Source organism: Rhinolophus ferrumequinum, chromosome 7 (assembly GCF_004115265.2).
Source record: "Rhinolophus ferrumequinum isolate MPI-CBG mRhiFer1 chromosome 7, mRhiFer1_v1.p, whole genome shotgun sequence".
NCBI classification, from domain to species: Eukaryota; Metazoa; Chordata; class Mammalia; order Chiroptera; family Rhinolophidae; genus Rhinolophus; species Rhinolophus ferrumequinum.
This window is the reverse complement of record NC_046290.1, coordinates 25,258,942-25,286,461: the sequence shown is the minus strand read 5'-3', so window position 1 is coordinate 25,286,461 and position 27,520 is coordinate 25,258,942. Positions and strand designations below refer to the sequence as shown.

Here is a 27,520-nt window from a genome sequence, read left to right as displayed (position 1 = left end):
TGATAAAATCCTGGAAATTAATGTTGTTCAACACTTGTAACTAAACTACAGCCTGTATTCCAATTTTGCCAGTTTTTTCACGAATATCCTATTTCTGTTTTAGGATCCAATTCAGGATCACTTATTGTATTATATTGTCACGTCTCTTTAATCTCCTCTAATCTATAATTCCTAAATCTTTCTTATCTTTCATGAGTTTGATGCTTTTGAACAGTACTGGTCAGTTATCTTGTAGAACCTCTCTCAATTTCGCTTTGTGATGTTCTTGCATGATTGATTGAGGTTATACATTTTGGGCAAGGATACCACAGAAGTGACGCCCTTCTCCATATCATATCAAGGGGCATAGAATACCATTAGGTGTTATTACTGGCGATGTTAACATTGGTTACTTGGATGAGGTGGTGTCTGCCAACTTTTTCCTCTATAAAGTTACAATTTTTCCCTTTGCAATTAATAAATATCTTTGGGTGAGACTATGTCACTATGAATTATCTTGCTTCTCTTCAAACGTCCACCCACTAATTTTAGCATCCATACATGGATCTTGCCTGTATTCGTTATTATTGCAGCACTTGACTAATAGTGATTTTCTATTTTGCTTATTCCTTTCACATTTATGAATTGTAATTCTTCTGTAAAGAAGAGGCTGTTCCTCTTTAGGTAACAGGCAGCAAAATACACTGAGAGGGACTGAGCCTAGATGCAAGAGAACGGACTTCAGAGTTAAACTGACCTCTGTTGGAATCCAATCTATTCAGCTTACTAGGGTACGTATTCAGTAAGTTAATTCTGTCATCATTGTCATCAAAGATTAACTCTTGCCTCCTATAGAACAATTCTTTAACTTGCTTTAGAATAGTTAAAGCAATGAGAATCAAGAGACTTTCTTTCTACCTTTCTGCCTGGGCTTCTCCCATAAAGGGACCAGAAAGAGATCACTCCTCTATCCTGACCCAATCAATACCCATGGACATTATATTTTCACCCACACATCATTTCTAAAGCATTGCACGGCCAGGAGTGTTGGGTGCAACCAGAAATGGACTTGTTAAACGCCCCAGGGTATCTTAACAATTATTCTGGGGCTTGCTTCTGATTGTATTTTGCAATTTAAATAGCACTATCTCTAACTATATAGCAAGTATTCCTCTACATTTCAGGATTGCTACTTGTACTAGCTACACTGTGATACTTGCATTTGCAGTGTAGGTAGTAGAGAGCTATGGTCTTTCAACCCACCATCAATTGAAAAAGGTGGTTTGCTTAGTGATGGAATACATTCTACTTCACATGAACATTGTTTTTCTACTTGCTGTAATTCTGCAGGCAATAACTATTGTTATCCTTATTTAACTTATTTTGTAAGCAAGGAAATAGAAGTTCAGAAAGGTTGAAGGTCTTGTTTAAGGTCACACAGCTGAGACTGGTAAAAGAGCTGGACTCAAATCAAGATCTTCTGATTCAAATCCCATGTCCTTCGCACCCACGCCACATGAGGACAAATACAGTACAGCCCAGATTAGAAAGCAAAGGGTCTTCGTAGGTTGAAACATTAGACACATTAAAAGATTAACAATAAAAAGCCTTATTAGACTAGAAGTTCTCAGTCAATATTCAAACTCTTCTGAGTGGGAATGAAAAACGTATGGAATTAGAGACGCAGAGGCAAAAATAAAAGCTGCAACCAAAAAACAGGAAAAGACATTCCCAATAGAGCTGCTTTGCAGAAGGACAACTCTGTTGTATGTTATATAGTGAGAGGAGCAGACAGAGAGAAAGGACTGATTTTTTTAACAATTGTTAATGGTTCTCCATAGAAATATCACTACCTCACCAACTAGAACAATAATGAATGTTTATATGACTCGCAATAGCATTATGTTACTTCCTCCTAACACTGGCAGAGAATTTGACTCCTCCAGAAAGTTCTCCTTGATTAATCACAGCCCATCCCACCCCACCCTGGCCAATCTGCTTACACATGTATATATGAAAGTCTCATAAGATCAACATGTACCTTTGCAAAGTATACTTAAATTGCCTATACGTGTACATGTGTGTACTATTCCCTTAATATACCTGGGGTCTTTGTGATTCTTATGCAAGAATAATTAATAACTCATTGACTGGGTTAGTGTAGAATAGCAAATGCAGGCACATGAGTGATTTATAAATGGAATGGATTTCAGAGTCTGGAAGCTGAAAGCAAACTTTTAGGTTGCCTGTATTTGCAAGAGACTCACAACTGGGCTGATGATTTTTTTCAATGTTTTCCTTGTAGACTCTATTTAAGCAGTGGAGACAAACACATAAAATACGACAAAGCCATTCTTTAAATAAAAACAGAAGACTAGCTCCTCTCCAAATCCAGACTTCAATAAACCCTTACTCAGCCATGTAAGAACAAGGGGCAGTCAATGAAATAGAAAAGTAACTCATTTAAAACAGTAAAAAGTAAATGCTTTTTTTTTTTCCCCCACTGCATAGTTAACTTAAGAATTTGCTGTGCAGGCAATTGTTAAGGCAAGTAATTTGATACAGTATTTTCAAAAAGAATTTGACTAAGAATATAATCTGTTTCTGTACTCATGGGGAGAAAAAGATGTAAAGGAGTCACCTATCTTTGTTTAGAATGAATCACCATCTATAGCCAGAAGTTCCTCTTTTGGCTCAGCATTTCAAAACTGAACGGCAATATTGATGAGGGGTTGGGATTACCATGTTAGAAAACCTCATGGGGTGAGAAAAGCAACAGCACAGATGAAGCCATCTATTCTACTGTAATTTCTTGTTACGGAACTCAGTGTGCCCTGAAAGTCATTCTTCAGTAACATGAGAGTGTCTCTGAAAGTGAGGGAGAGCCCGGCAGAATTTCCTTCTTGAGTCCACACCATTTTCCTAATCTCCTGAGACCGCAACTCTGAATATCACATGCAAATACCTAAAGAGTAGCTTCCTTTTTCCAGTTCAGAACCAAACAAAGCCAAAGGTTTTTGTCACCTCCTAATCATTAGCAATCTTTGGCATATGGTTTGGAATGTCACTGCAGTTAATTGCAGGCTCCTGGTCATGCCCTCTGAATTGGGCAAACCATCTTGATTCCAACAAGATGTGTGGAGGGGAACCTGCCACAAACTGCTGGAAACCTCCCTGCCCTCATTAGTCAGCCCCTTCTGTCCGTACTCAAGGGTGGAAGCTGCAAGTAGCAACACAGATGCCAGAAGCTGGGGGAGCAGAGAAGCTGATGATGGCACAGGAAGCATGAAAACAGAAGACTAGCTCCTCTCCAAATCCAGACTTCAATACGACCTTTGGCAAGGTCAGGCAACATGGACTGAAAATGAAATAAATACTCGTATGCATACGAATATGTGTGTGCATCTATACAGTTACATTTATCTGCCTTATTGCACCAACATTTTAAACAACTGAATAAAATATGGCCCATGGCCTAATCTAGAAAAAGACCTATAAATGCATCCCTGTCGTGCAAGACAGTCTAGGGTAAGAGCTACAGCAGCATAACTGACTACCGTAGGGTTTAGAGGCAAGAGGCGGCACTTCTGATGATCAAAGAAGGTTGGGTGGAGAAGGCAATGTTTGAGCTGAGCAGAGAACACGGGTAGAATTTAAATAGGAGGCACAACGTGTAAGGGTGAAATTCGGTAAATCAATAACGTAATTACGAAACATAGCTAGTTTGCAGTTTGATTCCCTTCATAGCTTGCTATCTAGCCACTGGTAGTTAGACTTAGCTAGTTTGCAGTTAAATCTACTCTGATATTCAGCTGTTTTCTCTTTGTTTCTCCCCTCACTGATTAACTGAAGAACTCTGTTTTGTTCCCTTTCTCAAGGCTACACATATCTCATTAATCCATTTAATCAACAGAATCCTAACCTGAAAAGAGCAATTTCTTAATCCTCAGACACCAGAATCCAATTTGCAACTCCCTTGTAGTGTTTACTGGTGACATATAAAGCCCCCGGCTTGGTGGCCGAGTCCAGAATCCAGAGATAATATTATATTAAAACAGACCCGACCCCAGGAAAGATGTCAGCCCTCAGAACTGCCTGACCAACTCCCCTTTTGTTTTTCTTCTTATGTACCTCTGAAGCCTTCCAGCCGATTTAGGAACGGGGAGACGGCCTTTGGACAGGAGTCGCCATCCTCCCAGAATGTCGGCATTCAGAATAAACCTGCTTTTCTTTCCATCAACCTTGTCTCTCGATTTCTTTTTAAACTTTTTAAAGCAGCGGGCAGCCAGACCTTAGCATGGTATCAAAAGCAAAAAGAACTCCCAGCAGAAGAAATGGCATGAACCAAGGGAAAGAGCAGAAAAAGGACAATATGGTTTGGAGAGTGGTCAGTGATCCATTTTGGCTGGAACACAGATCTATCTCTGGTGTTGGTAAGTAGTAAGATGTCAGTGGGGACAGACAGTGGGTTTGGGAACCAGAGTAGGTTTAAATCTTATTCACTGTATCCCTGGACAAGTAACTTCACCTCTCTGTAGTGGATACCACCAATTGCCATGTATCCTTGGGTTATCAGCACTGTTCCAGAAAACTGACAGCTTTCTCTCCTCTGTATACTATGGCAGACAGTGTGTGCTTGACTTGTGGGCATGGCAAAAATATAGGGGAGTTAACATCTTAATAGTGACTGTGGGGACACAGACCCAAAAAGCAGTTTCCAGGCTCTCGGCCTCACATAGAAAGGTGCTGGCTCAGGTAGTAAATGGCCGTCGACTGTGATCAAATGGCCAGCAGCTGTGGCTAGTTGGCCGTCAGCTGTAACCAGTGAGCCATTGGCCACGAATATAACTGCCGTGGCTAGGCTAGCAGGAAAAGGGGGGGCTAGCAAGAAGATGGTTGCTGAGTCTGCAAGCGGCACAGTGAGGGTTGAGAATTGTGTGGCTCCTGGTTCCTGTGTCTCCAACCCAGCCGCCAGTGAGAGTATAGTGGTGTGACTCCCCTACCTATGGCTCCGTGGGTGTTCCTTTTTGGCCTCACCATGTCCTGCGTTCTTGTGTGGGGAGCGGGACCAGAGACCCCACAGACCCCGCCTAGCTCCCCCGCACGACACATGGCGAAGTGGGCAAGATCCCCTGCACTACAGTGACCCTCAACCAATTACATATAGAAGTTGGGAAAAAAAAAAAAAAGAAGCTGGTAGAAAACTACCCCAGTCCCTCGGCCTGAAGTGTAGAGCTCTGTTCCACACAGTATCTCGGCTGATCTGAGCCCTTAGCTGCCCACAGTGGTGACCCACTCATTATTGCAGTATTGACACTCCTCTCTTGCTGTTATCACAACTCTTTTTCTCCCTCATTGAGCTTCCTGGCATCCACGTCCTTGCTACATGATCTGATTTCGGAGAAACCCAAACTGGGACATTCTTTAATCCTCAGTTTCTTCAACTGTCAAATGGGAATCATAATGCCTACCGTGAATAATTGTTTTAAGAAATAGGTAAGATCATGAATATAAAGGACCTAGCAGGGTACCCAACATAGCAAGTGCTTAATAAATAATGGCTATTCAATAAACGTTAGAGACCCTTGAAATCTAGGCCATCTGACAGAGAGTGGGGAACTGCAGAAAGGTTTTTAAGTAAAGGAGAGCTTTAAGGAGACTACCAATGGCCTTTCTTGGAGGACTCTGGTCTTCAGTGTAGAATTCTGATCTTCTTGGTAGAACCATGGTCATCACTGTAGGATTTTTGCCTTCAATGAAGGGTGGAATAGTAAAGCCCCTAGTACTCTCCAATATCCATTTCTCCACTTATTCCAAGCACATGAGACAGTTGTACACTTCTGCCATATGACTGATGCCAGCAAATCACCGTGAGTGGAAATTAGTGTGTCCCTTCCGGTACAGAGCATTTCACTGTCAGTGTGACATCCCTCCTGCTCCCCCTGCCCCCTGCATCAGGAAGTGTTGAAATTTTCCATAGTAGGTCGAGGGTCACTGAGTGAAGATGCTGTGGGGATCAGCCTCCTACACTCTATGATGACCATGTAGCATCAACCACAGGTAAATTTTATTTTAAGCCACTGAGATTTTCTGATTGTTTGTTACTACAGCACAACCTGGGATAAGCCCTGACTAACACAGATGAAAAGGAGGCAGAAAGACTGAAGGCAGGTGAGTCAGGAGTCTATTGCAGGTCTCAAGTAAAAAGAGTTTGAAATAGGACCTAGAAACCGGAATGTGAGGGAGGAAAATGAAAGAGTAATTGCCGTGGAAGAAGAATCATCAAGTAGGGGAGAAGAGAAAAGGAACTGGAGATGACTCCAGGGATTCAAGCATGGAAACTGGAAGATGGCGCCATAGAAGAAAAAGGCAATCTACAAGATAAGTGGGTCCCAGAAAGGCTGGTTTGCTATAAGGCATGAGTTTAAAGACGTTCTACTCCACACAACCAGAAGAAGCCTTCCTATCCCATCTCCCCACAGAGGGCAGAAATTGGGTTAATAATGAGATGCACCACAGAACGTTTCCCTATTGTTACACTCATAACAATGCACAATGATCATGGATCCAAATACAGGACATAATGGCGGGATGGTTGGTACTCAGGGCCTGTGCCTTATAATCTGGTGCTCTTCCTACCACTGAAAATTGCCCCAATACTGAAGAAATAACACCCATCTGGTCTACACAACCAGAGGAGGGGTTGCTCAACACTGTGGTTAATTTAACATTGTCTAGACAATTGAATTATATACCAACTTGTAAGGAAAATAAATACTTGTCATGTTTCTCTTCCTTATGATCTGAGAGAGTTTTACCACAAGAAAAAGCAGCATTTAGGTTGTTCTAAGCTTCACTATATAACTGAAAAAAATACCACTTTACTCCAAGAATTGAGAGGTGCCCTATATTTTCTCAACTTGTGGATCAAAGTCTCAGGAACTCAAAACCCCCCTTTCAAACCTTAAATGTTTATTACTCAATCAGATTATTTGGTATTATAAAACTTTATAAAATGATTTAATTTTTCTAGTTAAAGTACAATTTTAAAATGAGGGTCTTCTATTTAACCAGAAGACGAGAATAGTAATATGCAAAATAGATAAAATCAAAGTGGAGGCCCTTTCTTTCCCAGTCATATGTTTTCCCATTTTTTCAGTTTTAAAAAGGACCATCTTTCTTGTACAACCCCAGAAGTTATGGCTATTTTCCTAATAATATTAAAAGTGCTAGAAGATGTCAAGAAAATTGGGTAATACAATAAAACAGTCTTACCATAGATGTAAGCCTTTTTATCTATAACAGCTACTTTTAAAATCTGCAGACCATGTAACCTGTGCACTGAATTTTCATTTATATAAAAATACATTAATAAAGATCCATATTAAGAAATTATACTGAATAAGCAGTTCATAATGTACCTTTCAGCTTTATAATTAGTTCTGTAATCTGTAATCAGATGATTTAAATCTAATATAGTTAAATTAGAAACTAAGTAATTTCTATTTCCACCAAGAATCATTATATCTTTGGAATTTTGCAAAGCGTTAATGAGTTTTAGAGAAATTATTATTATGTTTCTTATTTACTTTATTCCCAGCAGCGAGCACAATACCTGGCATATGGTACTTGCTAAATAAACAATTGCTGATTGAATAAATGAATATGTAATCATAAATAAGTGATTAGCAAAAGCACATTCATTTGTCACCATCCCACTCAGGGCATGGATGATATTCGCTTCCATGTTTCAACTCACATCACTGACCCATTGCTTTCTGATTGGTTGGTTATCCATTCTAACTGGATGATTCCTTTGCATCACAGGTCATTAAACAGCAATATGCCTGCCTCTGGACAATGTGTGACAAAGTACAAAGACTACTAATCTAAGAGTCAGAAGATATAGGGGCTGGTTCTGCCACTCTTGTGACTGAGTTTGGTTGCGTGGGTAAAGGATATCTTCATTGAACCTAATGCAAACGAGGCTCCAGGCTAGGTACCTCATAGCATTATAGGACTTAACTTATAAAACTCCAAAAAGAAAATGGTTTATCCCGATTTTACACGTGGCAAAAAACAAAAAACTAAGGGTCAGAAAGATGAAGGAACTTGACCAAGGTCACAAATCTGCAAGGTAGGATTGCAAAATAGCTCTATTTGACTCCAAAAATCTATCACTAGTAGCAACTCTAATAATATAGACAAGAGTTTTGCAAACTCTGAAGCACCATAGAAATGTGAGCTACTGTCACCATAATCTGTCAATCTCCTATATTTCTATCATTGTCCTCATAGATATCTCTTGTCTGAAGGTGACCAATACCACTTAAGACGAAGTCCTCATTTTGCAAGACCTCTGTGGTAGGCTCTGGCCAGGCCTCATTTTCAACCCCTTCCTAGTCTGTTTAGATTGGGCATGACTGTTTGAACATGTTCACACACTGGTTATCATTCTATAGGTGCAAAGTCACTATTCAGGAGTGATTCCTGCTCCCTGTTTTACAATTTGTGTAAAGTATAGTAAAATGGTGCTGGTAGCACAGTATCCTGCACTCAGATATTCAGCCTAGTCATATGGCTTCCTAATGATAATTTTATATCCATAAAAACTAAGGATGCTGGAGTCTCAAGGTACATGGCTGAGGATTAACTCCTACTCAGGGCTTCTCATGCTCTGGCAGGACCTCACTCCGGGATGGAAGTCTACCATGGCCACCAAGTATGTCTTCCTTAATGAACTGGGTGATTTGGGAAGCTGAGCTCACCTTACATCCCCCAGGCTGATATCTCATGAGACGCTTTGTTGAGAACCTGTCATTTGTGCTTACTGGAGTAAACTGTAAGATGTTAAAGATTTGAATGTCAGAGTACTCATTTGGGTCAAGCCTCCAACCCATCCTCTGCAAGGCAACTTCAGCCCTGGAGAGGCAGAAATGGTCAAGAAGAAAAGCTCCAGCCCAGCCTGCCTTGGTTCAAATCCTAGCTCAGACGCTTAACTTCTTTCTGTCTCACTGTCTTCATCTACAAAATAGTCATGGGGTAAGACCTACCTCAAAGGGATATTAAGAGGAAAAAAGTATATTATTTCTAAGTGCTTGAAATAATAGTTGGCATGTAAAGCTATATGAATATTTAAGTGTTTTAAAAATTCTGCAATAGTGTACTAATCTCTATTTTTTACATATGTGTACAATTACAGAAGACACAGATTTGATAAACAATTGGAAGGTTATTCAATGAAAGAATGTCATTGCTTTGAATTCCACCAAGGCGAAATTAGTCGACAATTTCATCAGAGTTTGGCAGAAGAAGCTCGTGTACTATTGAGAAATAACCTATGCAAAATATGAGTGTGAATAAGAGGGCAAGAACCTTAACAAACCAAAACAACTTTCAAAGCACTGTGAGAGAAAAAAAGTCAACCTAAGTTACTTCCTGAATTAATCAACAGCCTCCATTCCCTCTGTGACCCAAACGATACTGAAGGCTGCCAGTTCCCTGGGAAGACTTGCGGCTCCAAGGCTCTACTCTGTATGGCCCTTGGGCATCTGCTCCCCCCACAGCTGAGTGGTATGCTTACTGAGTCTCTGTTGTATTGTTTCAAGTTGTTATTTTAACCACATGACCTTTCATTTTGTAAATAGATAAAATACAAATACAATAAGAAAAAGTTTCTGTATAAAGGAGGTTGACTGTTTTGAGATAATTCAATAAAGGTGATTCCTATACAACAGTTGCTTCAACTCTAAAAGAATGGAAAAATCTAGAAGCTCTCTTTACTCAGATTATATCCTGCTGTTGGAGTTTATGCTTGAAAGATGACCAAGAACTCCAATCAGTAGGCCCATGTTTAAAAAAAAAAAAAAAAAAAAAAAGCTTCTCCCCTACTTCCAAACATTGTCAAAGAAATCTCCCCTGCTATCTTTTAACTGAAAATAAAATGTATCGATATTTAAATTGTCCCCTTAACTGACTCTTTCACTTAACTGACCAATCCAAATTGAACTGGATAGTAGTTTCTTCTGTAATTATATGAAACAGTTATTCTTGATAACAACCGGGTCTTATTTTTTCTTTAAAACAGGGTTATTGCCACTATTTTAAAATATGAGCAGAACGGGGGTTCCAGGAAATGGGTCAGGTCGATAAATTTTCTATGTGTGTGAATTTTGGATACAGTCATGTATTGCCTCCTGTCTACATCAAATGGAGAGCTTATTGGGAGATAATTTGAGTGTCAGGATTATTTACAATTAGAGCAAGACCTCCCTATGTATCTGAGGCTAATTCCCCTGGACTTGCTCTAACATTCTGCACACATTGTGGCCATTATAACACCCCGAACTTTGTTGGCGTTTTGGAATTGAATCAAGCTATTTGCCAGGAAACAAGAAACTTTCAGCAGGAAAAGAGGATGTTAATGAAATTAATAATGAATCACGACAACATGGAGGGAGCAAAGGAAAGCAGCAAGCCTGCTGATATGCACGATTTGAAGGCTTAGGGCTGACCAAGGTTACATCCAGCAAAATTTGGCCTTCAGCCTGTTTCGTAAATAAAGTTTTATTGAAACACAGTCAGGCACTTTTATTTACATATTTCCTAGGGCTGCTTTTGCTTTACAATGGCAGGGCTGGGTAGTTGTAATACAGGCTCAATAAATAAAAATAAATGAAATATTTACTATCTGGCACTTTACAAAGAAAAAGTTTGCTAACCTTGGCTCTAAAGGATCAATTCTATATATACAAGGCAGTGCTTTATGAGGTATAAATGTAACTGTGTTTTCAGAAAATGTCCTGGAACTTTGCCATAGTAAATTAATTCCTCAAGGTTATCCCTAACAATGAGAGGCAAGCCAAGTGATTAACTAAGCCACTGACACTGTCTTCTGACACAACTATCCCCTCAATGTCCCCTTCAAGAGTGCCTCCTAGAAGGATTCACTCAGAGCAGGCTGTGGAGATGATTCCGGACAGGAATTCTGATACTCTGCAAACATACTCTTTTCTCTGCCCTGACACCCCTGTCTGTCTACCTGAGGATCTCTATGGTTTCGGATATGGTGCTCCTCACAGACCCTGTAGTTTGGAGCTAACCAGGAGGAGCCGGGAAGATTGCTTAGGCTACCTTTCCGGAGTTCATTTGTTTCTCCAAGCATACACTGTCATAGGAGCTTGGGCCGAGGGTTCATTACATCTAAACATACAAGCAAGACCAAACTCAAAAGGAAAGAAGAGACAGGCAATGAAAACAGAAGTTGCACATATGAGTCTCTACCAATACCACGGTCAGAAAGGTGGTGGGGCTAGCGAACAGAGCATTAGGCCAGAAGTCAGAATACGTGGGTCTTAGTGCTGATTCTACCACCAACTAGATGCATGACCTTAGGCAAGTGACTTATCTTCACTTGACCATACAGGGTTAGACAGCTACCCGTAAGGTCCCTTCTAGTGCTAAAATTCTAGGATTTTGACACCTAGGATGCCAGTTGTAGGAGTTTGTGCTGTTACTACAGGTGCCTGACATATATTAAGAACTATTATAAATGTTATCTATCATTGTTTTGGAAATACACAATGCTTGCCTTTAAATGTAAATGTGGATTCATCCTCATTATAACAATCAACAAGCTAAAAGCAAATTCTACAAAACAGATTACAAGCATAAGCAATGAAGACTGTAATTGCTACCGGCCTTCTCAATGAACACAAATGAATAAAGCCTTTTTTTTTTTTTTTTTTTTTTTTTTTTTGGTGAGAAGGAGAGCTGTTGTTGATGGTGGTTCCTAGATCTAAAACCCAAGCAATCACTCTTCCTATATATTTCCAACTACAGAACTGATTTGATCAATAGCCTATATTTTGAACGGCAATGTAGATTTTTCCCCCCCTAAAAATCTTGATTCAGGTTGGGACTAAGAACTGGAAGTCAGGATTTGGAGTATCAAAACATCTTTTGCCTTCTTTCCATAATATACATAAACTACTTGGGAGAGAGGAGGTTGTCTCTCAAAATGGTAAATGACATTCAGTCTTGAGTGGCCAAATAAAATTAGTCAATTATGGGTGTAGAAGGCCTGCTAGTACCCGCCATAATTCCTCAGACCTCACCATTTCAGAGCTAGCCAATCACACTTCCAGTTACCAATCTTGGCAACTTCTTGCCTGAGCGTTTTCTCAGAAGACACAGAGACCTGCTCTGCCTATCGGCCTGGCAGGCTGCAGTGTGGGGAATCAGTGCCCATCCTTGCGGCAGCCTTCTCCCAGGGACAGATGGAACCGATGTAAACACCCCAGCCCTCTCACCCCGGGTAGAATAACTCCGCACCACGTATTCTATACCATTTTCTAGCGTTTCTCCCATGAGTTTAAGCTCTAATTATCCACAGTGGCACTCTCTTGATGAGAAAAGCTTCATTGGCTGTCTTCTCAGTGGACTTTCCCACTCCTGTTTTTTTGTTTTTGTTTTGTTATGTTTTACCTTTCAAATAAACTATTTTCATTCAAATCTTTGTCCTATAATCTGTTCTTGGGGAATCCCAACAAAGACAATGGGTGTAATCCAATTAATTATTTTAAGTTTGAATAACAATTTTCAATGCTACTAACCAGTAAAATATCAGGTATAAGATATTTGTAGCCAAGAAATCAGAACAGAATCTAAAAAATGTCAAGAGCATAAAAACCAGTGACAAATCTAACAGAAGTGGGAGAAAGTCCAAGCTGGCCGTGGCCTTTCCCTTTAGGTCAAATTCATTGAAGTTATACTCGTAAGAGGTTAGCTTGGGTTCATGGTGACTTTCTCAAAAGATGAAGAATGTTCTTCCCTTTATTTCATACGCGTTCCAGAAACCTTGAGGTTCCTAAAATTTCTCTGAAGAGTCTTGTATATCACTACTATCAATTCTCCACACAGGCAATGGAAAGATCATTTTCAATGTGCTGCTGTCCAAGAAGCCAGCAGATTTGGGCCCAGAGGACAAGCTCATCCGCAAAAGATCAAGGTTTCTATTGCTCTTGTAGTTGGCTCCATGAATTTACAGCAGGCATCCTTGAGCTAAATCAGACCAGATCCTCAGAGTTCTGAAGGCAAGCTAAACACAAATCAAATCTTATGGCCATCCATGCCTAAGGTGGAAAATAGTAGAAATAGGGCATATATTATAACACATTAGTACCAAAGGTATCAATAAGGGTCCTAGCAGGAAGAATATGTTACATAATAAAAAAAAAATATTTTAATTAAAAGACTAGTTGCTAGTGAGCAGCTTTAAAGAACAACCAGGAACGCTGATGCACCCAGAGGCCAGCACCAGTGAGACGACCCCCAGGCCAGAAAGTGCAAGTGGACAAAATACTGTTAATGGAACCAGCCAGAGCTGGAAGCCACAGAGGGAGAGCCAGGAGATGTGGCTTCAGAGAAGCGTAGTCCCCATGAAGGGAGGAGTCAGGGAAGAAATGCACCAGCTTCTCTTCCCTGCTCTCCTTCCGATGCCTCCCCTGGGCTGAATCCAGAGGAAGCCCAAGGACTGCAGCCTGTGTGATGCAGCAGGGCCAGCCCCATGGAGCAAGAAATGGGGCAGAGAGGAGCAGAGAGAGAACGTGGCGTGAGGAGCAGGACAGGTTGAAACCCCACTCTTGATGGATCAAAGTTTGTAGGCATTTTGTTTGTTTTCTTAATACTTAGTCCATCTTTTCTGTCACTTTATTATGAAAATAAATATACAGAGAAGTGAACAAGTTTTAGAGTGAACACATGTGTATTCACCACATGGATTCTATCATTAACATTTTACTATACCGGCTTTATCACATGTTTCCAACAATTTATCCCTCTCTCCATCCATCAGTGAATCTTATGTTTGATGTATTTCAAAGTAAATTTCAGATGTGAGTACGCTTTCCCCTAAACACTTAAATTTAATATTTTTTTACTTAGTTTATTTTAAATTATTACAATGCAGCTTATTTTCAGCTCTGAAATGTATATATGTGTGTGTGTGTGTGTGTGTGTATATTTACATATGTACACACACACACACACACACACAGTGCCAAAAAAATGTATACACATTTTAAGAAAGGAAAAAATGTATTACAGTAAGGGGGAGGGGGGTGTTAGATGAGAGTAAAGGGGATCAAATACATGGTGATGGAAAGAGAACTGACTCTGGGTGGTGAGCACACAGTGTGATATATAGATGATGTATTACAGAATTGTACACCTGAAACCTATGTAACTTTACTAACAATTGTCACCCCAATAAACTTTAATTAAAAAAAATTGTAATACTCAATATATACCGATAACAAAAGATGAATACAAGTCACGTTTGACTTCTGCATTTACAAGAGGTGCCCAAAGTGGTTACCATCAGAGTAATTTTAATACAGTTTTTTCCTTTCTTAAAATGCGTCTACATTTTTTTTGCACCCTCTGTATATATATGAGCTGAATATACACCAAGAACTGAACACATATATCAAAAAGTCAGTTGCTAAATGGGTCAATCAATTGCTTGTTTTCAGATGGACGGACCAGGAGCATTCATTTTTATCAGGCATGTTGGTCCTTCCAAATCAAAGACTGGAAAAAGTTTTGCCAACATGCTAGCTTTTGGCCACTTTACTTTCCAGGGATTCCAGAGTTGCTCTTCGTACGGAAGCCAGTGTCAGCACAATAAAACTGAAGAGGAATGGTTAAGAACTTGAGTACTGTTTTCCTCCTGACCTCCCAGTCAGATCTCATTACGAGATGAACTTGCTGTATCCCCTTCTCCTGCAACCTGACCTTCTCAATCAGACCACCAGTGCCATTCCATATAAGCCTCATTTTTCTTTGGTTTTAAAGACACATGGGTGAAAGAGGGGAATTGAACATGGGACTGTTTTAACTCCTCCTCCCTCACTATCTTTTGATGTCTGAGTAACAATATTGTCTTTGCTTCTTAACCCTCTAAGACACGATAAAAAAGCAGGTCTGAGGCAGCCCCATCTTACTTCAAACTCTACCTGTTCTTCGGGTATCGAAAATGACATATTTCACAGTACGGATTCAATCAGAAGCTCCTTAAAAACCCACAATTCCAACAGCCTTTGGCCGCATGGAGGTAGAATTTAAATTACATACTGCTGCAGACAGACTCCCTGGGCCATTTCCTTCCCTAAATCATACCGCAATGTGGGTTTTCAAATGGCTGCTCAGGTTGAGCAAAAATGTTGACACATGGAAATGACACCTTTTCTATATTGTGCTGAAGGAAGGAAATGAATTCGGGAGCTGGAAGCAGGATGAAGTTAATCACACAATGTGAAAACGTATTTGCCCCCACGAGGCCATCGTTTTCCATTCCAGAGCTGCCTGGGAGAGGCTGACTGCATGCCAGATGCTCCACCAGGAGACGGAGGGGTCATGTAGGTGAAGACATCATAGTACTTTCCTTGACAAAGTTACAAATCTAATGGGAGGCATGAACCAGATGCATCGATAACATAATAGAAGGCAGACTAGAAGGAGACGGGAGAAGTGGCGCCCGGCTGGGACAGTGTGTGGAAACTTCACAGCAGAGGGGGCAACTGAGCCATGCTCTGAAGGGTCATTGCGTTTCTCTGGGCAAAGATGAGGGCAGGGTATTCCAAGGGGGAAGATGAACATATGGACAGGTTCGGCACAGGGAAAGCGAAGGGGAGATCCATGGGATAGCAAATCATCTGACTTGGCCGGAACGCAGGCTGTGTACTGAGTGAGAAACGGGGAAAGTAAGTTGGGAGCATGCTGTGACAAACCTCAGATGCTCAGCTGTAGAGTTTGGAAGGCAGCAGAAAGCCAGAAAAGAATATCAACACAAGAATGACAGGATTAGAACTACACGTGGGGAAGGTTATCCTGGCAGAGAGTATGGCTGAATCAAAATGGGGAGAGAACAGACATCATAGAAATAGTATCTTTTACATTTACTCTCTTAAATCACAGTAAAGGAGGTAGCTAAGAAAAATTACTGACATAGTAACTGCAAATAACCTCTTTTGGAGTAAGGAGCCATACCGCAGATACAAGAAAATCTATTACTGCCACAGTGTCTATATAAAAACATATGATCTTGAGTCTTTGTTCTTGGTTTTACAACAAGGCCAAAAGTAAATGTTCGCTATTTTTATTAAACTCTAAGGTCTTTCATCAATGATGTAAACTTTACGGCTTGTCCACATACCAAAAGTCATTATTTGGGGATATAAACTCCAAGAATCTATAATACAAAATTAAGGAAATGAAATTCTCTTCAATTCCATTTTCATGAGTCTAAGCTCAGTTATACATTTGTATCAATGTTATTAATATTTGAGGTCATACCAAAAGTGGAAAAACTACCATCTCTACCATTATATAAACTCCATAAACCATAATGAACCTAATTAATATGGGCTAAGTTTGGAGTGCTCATTATGTACCAAATGTTTAAGTGCTTTCCTAGGTGAATTTCTGGTCATAGTATTATCTCATTTATTTATCATGCCAAACCCTTATGGTAGGTATTATGAGCCTTAAGTTTCAGGTGAGAAATCTAAGGTGTAAAGAGATTAAGTACTCTATCAAGGATCAGACAGCCATAAATATTCAAGCTAGAATTCACACCCAGGTCTGTTTGATAGGATTCTTGTTACAATTCCTCCAAGCTGAAGGAATGTGTGTTATGTGTGTAAGCTGTGGCCAAAACCCATCAATTACTTTAAACAAGTATCAAAGGAATGCTTCTTTTATTTAACCTAATAGTTTATGTTTTACTCCACCAATTAGAAATGGCTAGAACCTCAAAGAGATGTTTAAGAAACTAACAAAAAGCCTTGAGACTTGAATGATCGACCTCGAAATACGCCACGTTGGAGGTCTAGCAAATATCACTGGCCACTAAAGAAGATAGCTAAATAGTGGAGGAATGGAAAGCTTCAAAGCCAGGCCGAGTCATCTAGGTGGTCCCAAAGACCCCAAAAGGGGTTTCCATAGGAGACACCTGGGAGGATTCTGAAGCTGTCCTCCAGCTACTACAGCTGCTTCTCAGTGGTAAACTACTCTTCAGCAGTCATCACGTATTTTGCAAAATGCACACCAACCAGCCAGGAGTACTACTGAAAGCAGTAGCAGTTTATTCTATAGAGTGTCCCATGACATGCATGAAGCCTCTGCAAGTAAACGGTGGTGAGTCTTGTTGGCAAGGACCCTCCTGGGTCCCTCCGGGCCACACGGCTAGTCTCAGGCACGTTGCCATGGTCATTACCCGTTAGCTGCAGGAACTCATGTAGGTTGATGGGAAGCAGCAAGGGCTGGGGATTGGACAACCCGGGGTCCTGTGCTGTTTTCTGTTTGCAAAGTCATCTGCTCATGACTTCCTGGTGGGACAAGGGTTATAAGATACCATTTCTGTGAAAGTGCTTTGTAAAGTGCAATGGTTTAGCTAAATGTATCAATTTATGTTTGTTGGAATCAGTCCACCCCATCTTTATACCCATCAAAGCAGGCTCTGGTGTCTAAAAAAATGATTTTTATATTTTCAGATGCATCTCTCACTGAATAAATTTTTCTACTATGAATAGTCTTTTTTCTTATAGGACACAAATAGAAGGAGCTTCTAGAAAACTGGGGGGGGGGGGGATTGGAGTTCTAGTTGCCTTAGAAATTCATTCTACTTAACCCACTGGATAGTTATTTTACTTTTTAAAAGGGATTAATTTTACTGTTTGTAAAATGTTGGAAATCTGTAGCAACAAATATAGCATATGTTCATGTAACCATATACATATTTTTGGACCGTTCTGTAAACTGATCTCAGTCAATTTGCATAGTTTTTAGGATCTTTTGTTAAATTATGGTAGCCTCCACCAAGGAAAAGTAGATGATAACTATCTTCTTTTCAACCAGGTTGTACTCTACAATGAAAGCAAATTCCAAGCCAAATTCTGCCACGTATACAAATATTCATGGTCAAGAAGTCACCACTTCTCATACAGCCTACTCTTCTAACATCCCTTGTTTGTACTTTAGGAACTCCAAAGCACCGCACCCAAGACAGCGCACAATATCTAGCCCTTTCCATTCTGTGTACACTTGTTGAATGGCTTCCTTACATTTAGGCGGGGGCCATGTGGGTGTTTTCTGACCTGGCACATAAAAAGCTCTCACACAAGCCTTCTTTCTCTTCACCTTCCATGACACCTTGGTGGGTTATTTTAAAGATGGTGGGCTTACAAGACAGAGGTATTCAAGACAGAATGACCCAGGTCTTCAAATCGCCATTTGGAGGACAGCAGCCCAGGAGAGCTCCCCAATAAGGAACATTCACTTTGGACTTAGAGTAATGAAACATACATTTTGTGTCAAGCCACTGAGAGCTGGAGATGTCTGTCACAGCGGCAAGCACCTTGCTGAGGAAGATATATTAACAGTCTAATGACAGGACCAGCAAACCACCTAGGAAGACCGTCTAGTGTTCAGTGAGGGAGATACAGGACTGAATGGAGCCCTAGTCCAACTGCAAAGCCACTTGACCACTGACTTTGTTGCATTTCTTATTCCTTGTCTATGAAAAAATAGAAGAACATGTACGATCTTGCGAGCTAATCACATATTTCACCATGAAAATATTATTTCTAACATAATTTACGCTAATATACAAACCCTCTAGCCTGGATTTTTTTATAATATCACTTCAAGTATGTTCCCAGCCACCTTTAAGAGTACAATTCATAGCAAAGTTCTTCAAATGGTAACTAGTTAGCCTTGGAGGGTGGATTCCTGGCTAGCACAGCAGAGAAGTCGGAGTGTTTAACCCCTGGAATGGCACACTCACTGAGAAATTAAAATAGATGTACACACTTAGGCTGGAGCTGTATCTTGTATCCTGGATTATTTCAAGTATTAATTAAGCACCCTTTGGATAGAGATTAAAGTAATTCACACAGTGACTGTTTATACTGAAGTATTTAAAAAAATAAATTACAAACAATAGAACAGGAGTCTAATTCACGGCCAATCATCCATTTTACTTATTTCCCTGCTCAAACAAAGGATCACGGGACCTCTTCCTAAATATAAGATTAGATCAATAAAATTAGCCATCTGTCCAAAGAAGGCTTTACACTCAGGTTGTATTTAAGTATTATGTTTCCAACTGCCCAGATGTTACAGAAAAGTGCCTGCTGATACAACTCCTCTTGCACAGTGTAAACCATTAACTGGCTAATATAAACTTATTGCACCAAGAAAAATAAATAGCATTAACATTGTGTTAAATCTGATTCGGGATTTTGGGTGCTCTGTCAGCAAACACAAGTGTTAAGATTTAAATTGCTCAGGATTTGCAGAGTCAGATAAAGAGAGTAACTTCAAATGTCTTGAGGGGAGTGGAGAAAAAAAGAGCCTGGAAATGAGATCAAAGCTTTAGAAAGTGTGTCCTTGGTTGTTCTGGTAGATTAAGGTAGTAAAAATTACTACCATTATTGTTAGATAAAAATATCCTATCTTTGTGTAGTACTTTAGCTCTTTCAAAGCACTAGTCTGCTTTATTTCCTTTGATTCTGAAAATAAACTGGTAGGGTTATCTGGGGTAAGTGGGGTTTTTTTATAGTTGAGGAAATGCAAGAATCATTAATAGAAAAAGGAAGAGCCATTGAGTCAGGTCTCTATCTTTGTACGTCACAGGTAGTGGCTCATAAATTACAGATTACTCCTACCGACTGGACAATGAGCAAACCTGGAGCATTTCTTAGCCCTTTAACTTTGTTGAGCTTTTCACTGACTCCCAGTCACACATCAGTCTGGATCATTCTCTTTCAGAAACAGTTGCAACCCCCTCCACCACCACCGTCACACACGGCCAAACTTCCCCAAGACAATTACCAGGCAAAAATCGTCCATCACCCTTGAGGTTACTGGGTCTCAAAGAAATCCATTCAAGCAAGACCACAAACTTGGCAGCCACATTTTCCAAACCAAAAATCAAGCCATGCGGTTGACCAAAGAGTCTTTCTGATCTGTCTATTAACGTATCTGAAAAAGTTTACACCACAGTACAAATTAAATCGCATGTAATCAATCATACATTAACATGTATGGAAAAGGATAAAAGTACGTGACATAGTAAGTGCCTGTGTTGATTACCATGCCTGGAACATAGTCTTTAGTTACACATAATTACTCAGTTCTTTTACTCCCTACACCTCCACCCCCTCCCCCCTGCCACTTTCATAAATATTGCTTTCAAGCTTCAGGTTTCTAATTCTTTTTAATACCTTGGTACATGCCTTGCCTCGTTTAATTCTTCCAGCAACCTTAAATGCTAGGTTCTTATCCTATTTTTACAGATGAGGAAACTGAGGCTTACAGAGCTAATATATATATATAGCCTGCCCTATGTCACCAAGTAACCAATAAAAAATGGTGTCAGAACTTGAACTCAAACCTTAGGAAATCTCAAATTTGTGGAACAGCAGAGTTTGGGCTCCCATGGAAGCCTTCCTGCTGAGTCAAGAGAAATCAGACCTGGAGGATAGTCTGCGAGCTGTGTGGGGGTGGAGTGGGTCTGAGGGAAACGTGGCAGAGGGGTTGGTTATATACAGCTCAGCTCGGCCTTTTGTTAACTCCTGCAGAGTTTCCCTCCTTCATGCAGCCATCTCTTGATGAACAGGTTGGGGAAGCATGGGTGAATAGGAGAAGGGTCTGCTCAGAACAGACATCCTTCAGGAGTCTTCAGAAGACCACATCCAATCTTAGGAAAACTCGCAAGCACCTAAGCACAGGGTTTTTCTGGCTACAATACAGATGAGTTTTGTTGCTGGGAATCCTACCTGGTGAGGGTGAATGAGATAGAGATTGTCTGTGTCCTATGGGGTACCCGGGATGGAGGTACCTAGGGAAAGGAGGCAGTGGGAGGAGCCCAAACCCCGCTTTGTCATGTCTCAAAGTATGGACTGCGAACCAAGTCACCTGAGGTTCGTGTTAAAAAGGCAGATGCCTGTGATGCATTCCAAGAATTGTTACCCACATGGAAGTTCCAGAATTACTTGCCTGGCTCAGAGGCCTACAATCTTCTGGGGTCAGAGACCAGCTCTGAGTCAGATTTGGAAAGTGCGCCCTCTGCTGGCAACACTTTGATTTGACTTTCACCGGAGTCTCCCTCTCCACCCCACTACCCCCACCCCACCGGACTTCCCCATCCCATGAGATCAGGGGTTCTTCAAGGTGGCAAATGTCTTCCAACTCATTCATGGGGCTGAAGCCACAGTATGGGGTCCTTTTTCAAAACAGAGGTTCACAACCAATGGAATCAAAGAGGGATATCCTCTACAAACTGTCATTTAGGCTCTGTAGTATCTTCCCTCACCCCTTTATCCTTCTTCTATCCCTGAAAGAGCAGGTATACTTCCAGTACCTGCAATTTGACATGCTGTAACTAAAATAAGTAGCAGGGGTCTTGACCAGCTCAAAAGATCTTCTGTTGCAATCAAGACATCACGTCATTCATTTAGTCAGCTGGGAGAAACTACAGTCCTGCTTGCAACTGGGGGAGACAGAAGAATACAGCATGTCCACAGGATAACCTGGTGGGAGCTGAGGTCCCATCTTGGCCTCAGGCGCTTGAGTCCTTGTCTTACAGAAATCTAGCTCTGGGTCACGACCACTTTTGAGCTATAGTAACCCACGAACAGATGGACAACTTCTCCCAAAAGAATTCTGAGGTTATAAAAGCTCTGGGCTCAGGGTAAGAAACAAAAACAAAAAATACTTAGTTCTTTTCTGGCCAAGTCACTCTTCCATGAGAAAGAATTCTGAGAAACAAATACTGCTTCATGTTATACTACATTTATCCCTGACCTTGACCTCTCTGTCCCTTTATCTTATAATTAAAGGAAGGAAGGAGGGAGGGAGGGAGGGAACAGGGGAGGTAGAGGGGAGAGAGAGAGAGAGAGAGAGAGGGAGAGAGAGAGAGAGAGAGAGAGACAAAGGAGCTGGTCTTTATAGTGCTTACATGTGAAGGGGAAACAAATAGGAGAGCAGTAGGAAGGCTGATGGAATGAAGGTTTGGAGGAAAATACTTCTGCTCCAGGGGCTGAACTGCACAGGACACCAGTAGCTAGGTGCTGGGGATGTACATCCCGAGGCCTCTGTGAGCTCCAGTTTTTCCCAAGAAGCAAGACAACCTGGATGAGCCTTGTGGCGGAGTATGGTTTGTTGGAACAGGGAAAAGGAGGGACATCCAGAAGAGATAAGCCCCCCACATTACATGCATTGGGAAGGGGACTTGGATGAAAGCTATAAGTGAAGATGTAGCCAGTATCTTGTGAATACAAGGTTGCTCAGGGTGGTCTAAGGGAAGGACAACAGGATGAGCCCTGACCCATGACCCCGTAGCCATTCAGCCTCACAGGTGCAGTAGCAGAAACCACCTAGAAGCGCATGTATGCTCCCACCATCAACCAACAAAGTACATTATCCAGGAGCTAACTGTGCCTTTCCAGGCTTTTGTTTTTCCTTTCTGAGTTTCCCTTGATCTTCCTTTTTTCAATTTTACAGGTAGAGAAACGCTGAGGAAGTGGAAAGGGAAAGACTGGAAACCTGTATCTCTCTGAGGATGACTATGGAGCATCAGATCCTCCAGGGAAAGCCTTGAACTCTGAACCCTAACCTGCCCTAGTCCCACGGACCCCGACCTAAAGCAAACTGGAAAGGCAGGAAGGAAGGCAGGACCCTCATTCAGTCCTTCAGCCCAGAGAGTTAATCCCGCGAGTTACCCATCTGCCTATGAAAACAGATGTGGCTTGCTGCATGCTGATTCCAGCACAAGTGTCTGCATTTCCCTTTCCCTTCTTCCTGCCCCACATCCGAAGCACAACAGTCCTTCGTGGACTTCCTGGTGAGATCAGGCTAAGGGACAAGTGCCAGAGACCACTTTAGTTCCAGTTCAGCTTCTGCTGTTAACGTGGGCAAGCCCCTTCCTTCATCACCCTCAGCCCAGTTGTAAAGTGGGCTTCCTCCCAGGTCTACGATTCTAAGTCCTAATCTGGAAAAGAATGAAGGATAGCAAACAAATCGCGTTTCCACGTCATACAGACCTGGGAAAACGACAGTGTCCTGTACCCTGCCCATCTTCAGAAGCCCCTTTTTCTACCTCCAGGTACTCTAGTGGATGCTCTAGCTCCTCCCACACCTTAGCCCCAGAGTTCAACAAGAAAGTAAGTGGTTCATCACTAGCCTGTAAGGTTATACCCCCACTTCTCATGGATGACATCAGTAGACAGTAGCTTCCAGAATGTCACACTGGTATTATTCACACTCCATTATCTTTGGAGGCCTGGGCGTGATCCCATGTACAGATGTTTAACAGCATTAAGAGGCTCCCCACACACAGCAGCAGAGCTAACACCCTCCTCCTGGCTCTGTGGGACAGAGGTCCCCCTACCCCCCCACCCCCCCACCCCTCCACCCCCCCACCCCTCCACCCCCGCGTTCAGCCAGGAGGCCGATGCCCTCCCAGACGGACTGTATACCTGCTCCCAGGTTGCCAAGGACTCGCTCCCTTTCTGGTCCTGAACATCAGAGCCTGAATTCCAGTTCCCCACTTACTAGTTGTGTGACCTTGGGTGAGATGTTCAATGTCTCTAAGCCACCTTGCCTCTTCAGCTACACAGGTGTAACATAGTACCCATCTCCCAGAGCTGTGGATCAAATTGATCAGTACGTGTCGACTGTTCAGAGCGGTGTAGCAAGCACTTCATTAGTGTTAGTTATTATTATTTAATTTGACTTAACTTGAAAATTGTCATCTCTTGTGGATCTCAGAAAATGCAAAGGTTTCTTTATCAATGCTCAGTGACACACGAGGCGCTAACTTGGGGTGGAGGGAAGGTGCCAATGTCGGACCCAAATTAGACTCGTAATTGAAGCTGCTACTTGTTATTTTCTCACCAGAGGTAGGTGGGTATGGGGAATTTTCAGGTTGATTTTGAATCCAAGACTTCTCCAACAAAGCTCTACTTATCAAAAGTAGATTTAGGAGTGTGAGGAGACAGACAGGGTCATCCAAATAAAGCTGGACTGTTTCAGTACATTGACAAGGTGGCCACTCTACCTTCAAAGTACTGCACACAAACCAATTTCTATTGAGGAAACAAGGTACAAAGAATTTCCCATATGGATACTAGCAGGATTTGCTGGTGTCTGGGGAAGATTATAAATTAGCTGGTTGCTGTTCACATCAGAGCCAAGCGGGCACATTCAGTTTTTAATCTGGACCAATTTTCCGGATCAAAAACTAGTCTTTCCAAAGGATGTAAATGAGCCCAGGAGGAAATTTTTCCCTGACGTTTATAAAGTAGCTGTCATTTTAATCTGAGCAGCTTTCCAACCTGAAAGGCAGAGTCTGGATAAAATTATAAAGTAATGAAAAATTCTTCCAGGCTGAACATAGTCCAAACACTCCTTCTACCTCAAATTTGATGTATTTAATATGCCAACATATTTAAAAGGTAGAGTTTCCACTATCAAAACCCCATCTATGCTTCAAATAAAACCAAAGAGGCCAACATGACATTTTCATGGTATGAACATCAGAAAGAGACTCTGGATGAACCAGGTAGAAAATATTTCTAGGAGAGGAAGTACAAACAATAAGAAAGGAAATATGGTGAATCATACGAGCAGTTGTATACAGCAGGCTTTTGTGAAATGCTTTGTAAAAATTTCTGCTTAAATGGATTGAAATTTATCCTTAAAAGAACATTGCATACATGGTTCATGTTTAAGAACCACAGATATAACTATGCATTGTTCAAAATTGTGAATAAACCCGCGGAATGCAATTGATCGTGATGTGGTTATCTTAGGAAGGCAAGTTAGAAAGAAGCCCTTCATTGAAGTCCTGGTAGATGTGTGTATGTGTGCGTGTAAGAAGAAAAACTACTTCATATTACCTTGGACCACTGCTATTATCTTCAAAGTGAATTGAACAGTGGCGATAGAAAAATAGAATAGCTCATAATTTTTGTGTGCTGCAGATTCTCATAATGTTCTAAAGGTCAAGGCAGGTAGCAAGGTGCAAGTGATGACAGCCGCAGCCTGAAGAGAGAGGGTGTCTCTCAGAGCTGAAAGGCAACAAGTCCTATTTCCAAATGGAGACATCCGTGAACAGCAAAAATATTTAAGCAGCCACATGGGAATCTGCCAGGATCATTTTCTTTGCCCTCTGATAAATTTTCCCTGGTTTGTCTCTTTCTTATAAAAACATTAATTGTGAAGACAAACTGCAGTTTCTGCAAAGTTTGGCGGACTGCATTCAAATAAAGTTATATCGTTTTCCATTGTTCATGAAGTATAATTAATCCCATAAGACAATCTTGCTTACAAAGTAAACTAAGAAAAAACAGATCTTTCAGAATGCTAAATATAGTGTCCGCAAAGAAGAATACAAATCGTTATTTGGAAAACAATGGTTAGAACTTTATTATTTAGAATGTTCTACTTTGAATAATCTCACAACACGGGCCAAATCACAGTAGACAAAAATACAGACTTTTTTACTCGTATAACTAGAGCAAATGCAAGTTATTGCGCTTCAAGTTCTCTCCAATTTTTTTTCTAATAGCCTACAAGCACACATTTTTGTTTAAGTCTCAGAGCAAAGGAGTGCAAAACAAGATAAAATTAACCCTTTGCGCGCCTCTGTCTGAGAAAATGGCCCCAGAGTGGAAGAGAGTCTTAGCATTAAAGTCCGCCTCCCTACACAATGCGTGGGCTGGACCGGAGATGGGCACAGAGGACGCCAGGCAAATCCTCAGACACTTAACTGCAAACGGCTGGGCTCTGGACGATATGAATTCAACAAGATGTTTGGAGACACAGGAGGAGCTGTTTGACTGCACAGTTGCAGTGCGCTGTAACTGAGACAGCGAGATCGCTGTCCCAGCTCTTAGCAATCTGTGATCAAATACAGAGCCCTCCACCTTTACTGTGCTTGGAAAACAGATCATTCTTTTAGCAAATATCGCTTGAACCGCCTGGTCTCTGGTGGGGCTGGTGGGGTGGTGGGGGTGGTGCTATCGTCTTTTCTCAGCTCTGGGCAGATATGAACCCAATAAAACTGACACTGGTCCGGGGAGAGAGAGGCGGTGCGTTGCCCGCTTAGCGTCCTCACCAAGGACCGGGACCCTGGCGCTCCGGGCGTGGTGCCCCTCCGAGCGCAGAACGCCTTACCTTGTTTTCGGAGTGCTGCTCCGAGCGACCACGCAGCGTAGGGTCCCAAGCTGGAAGCCAGGAGCAAGAGCCGGAGCAAGATGCCTTGGATTAAATCCATTTCACCGCGGGCGTCTGCAAAGTTTCACCAAGTCCCGGGCGCACAGGGCGTCTCTTGGGGGACTTGGGGGACTCAGGCCCCGCCGATCCCCTGGCGGGGGTGAGGAGATCTGGAGCTGAGGGAGCTGGACTAGCAACCACCGAAAAGTCCAAGGAGGCCGGACAGCAGCCGGGAGGGAGGTCGGCGTGCTGGAGTGAAGCCGGTTGCCGGTGGCAGGGCTTTTCGGGCGGGGGCGGCGAAGGAGGCCGACGGGGAGGGACCGGCTGGCGGTGGAAGGAGGGAGGCTCGACCCGCCCGGGGATGGAATTACAATCAGGTGGAAGTGAGAGGGGCAGGCCCTGAGAAAATTTACTCTTCGAACATCTCTGGGGCAGACAGCCCGCCAGTCACCCCCTCTAACAGTCCCCAGCTCAGCCCTCCCTGGCTGGTGACCTAAAATGGGGGGTTAGGGAGCCAACTTCAACCACTAGAGACGCAGGCCAGGAGTTAGGTGATTTCGAGTGCAGATCCCTAGGCCGCGGTCCTGACCCTGAAATCTTGCGGCGCCTCCCCCTCCCAGGTTGTGCTCTCCTCCTGCCGCGACCTCCTAGGTTGCTTCCACCCAGCCTGGGGACTTTCCCCAACACCTCCAAAGGTAATTCTGGTCGGTCCAGGGCACTAGGATGGAATGGGAGGGAGGAGGAGAGGGTCTGTGATTTGTAAGTGGGGGAGGGAAAGAAGAAGAGGGGGCGGGGCCGGCCGGGTCTGGGAGCTTAGAAGATAAATGGGATTTAAGACCGGCAGATGGAGAGCTGAAGCCCTGCCACTCAGACGGAAACGCCCGGTACAGATTAAGGCCCGGAGCAGGATCCTCTCGCCGCAGAGGAAGGCAATTTGAGACCCTCTAGAGAAGGAGATGCAACTCCAGGTTAAGCCTGGCGTCGGGGAAAAGAACGCGAGCCCGAGCCCCCTGGCGGACGAAGCCTGCCTGGGAAGGGACGCCTGCCGCCTGGGCAGGGGCTGGGTGCCGACGCGGGGTCCCGGCTACTGATCCCGGGATCGGAGTTCCGGGGCCGGCTTACTGGCCGGTAAAGGCCATTTCACCCCGAGATTTGCTGCCCGAGGACTCAGTAAAATGTGCCTTTTGCCAGGTTTCCCTATAAGAGGGAAGACCCCAAGACTCAAGTCGCGTTACACACTGCCGTGCTGAGCTCCAGG

At 42.4% G+C, this 27,520-nt stretch overlaps 1 protein-coding gene across 2 annotated transcripts in view; it reads right to left on the bottom strand.

Annotated features, from left to right (window-relative positions):
* Positions 1 to 26,971, bottom strand: part of EGFLAM (EGF like, fibronectin type III and laminin G domains) — a 152,087-nt gene extending 125,116 nt beyond the window's left edge. For both annotated transcript variants that reach the window (XM_033111275.1, XM_033111276.1), the window contains exon 1: positions 26,224 to 26,971. In XM_033111275.1, coding sequence (XP_032967166.1) covers positions 26,224 to 26,323 — 100 coding nt within the window. In that variant the 5' untranslated portion in view covers positions 26,324 to 26,971. The remainder of the gene's footprint in view (positions 1 to 26,223) is intronic.
* Positions 26,972 to 27,520: the final 549 nt, after the last annotated feature.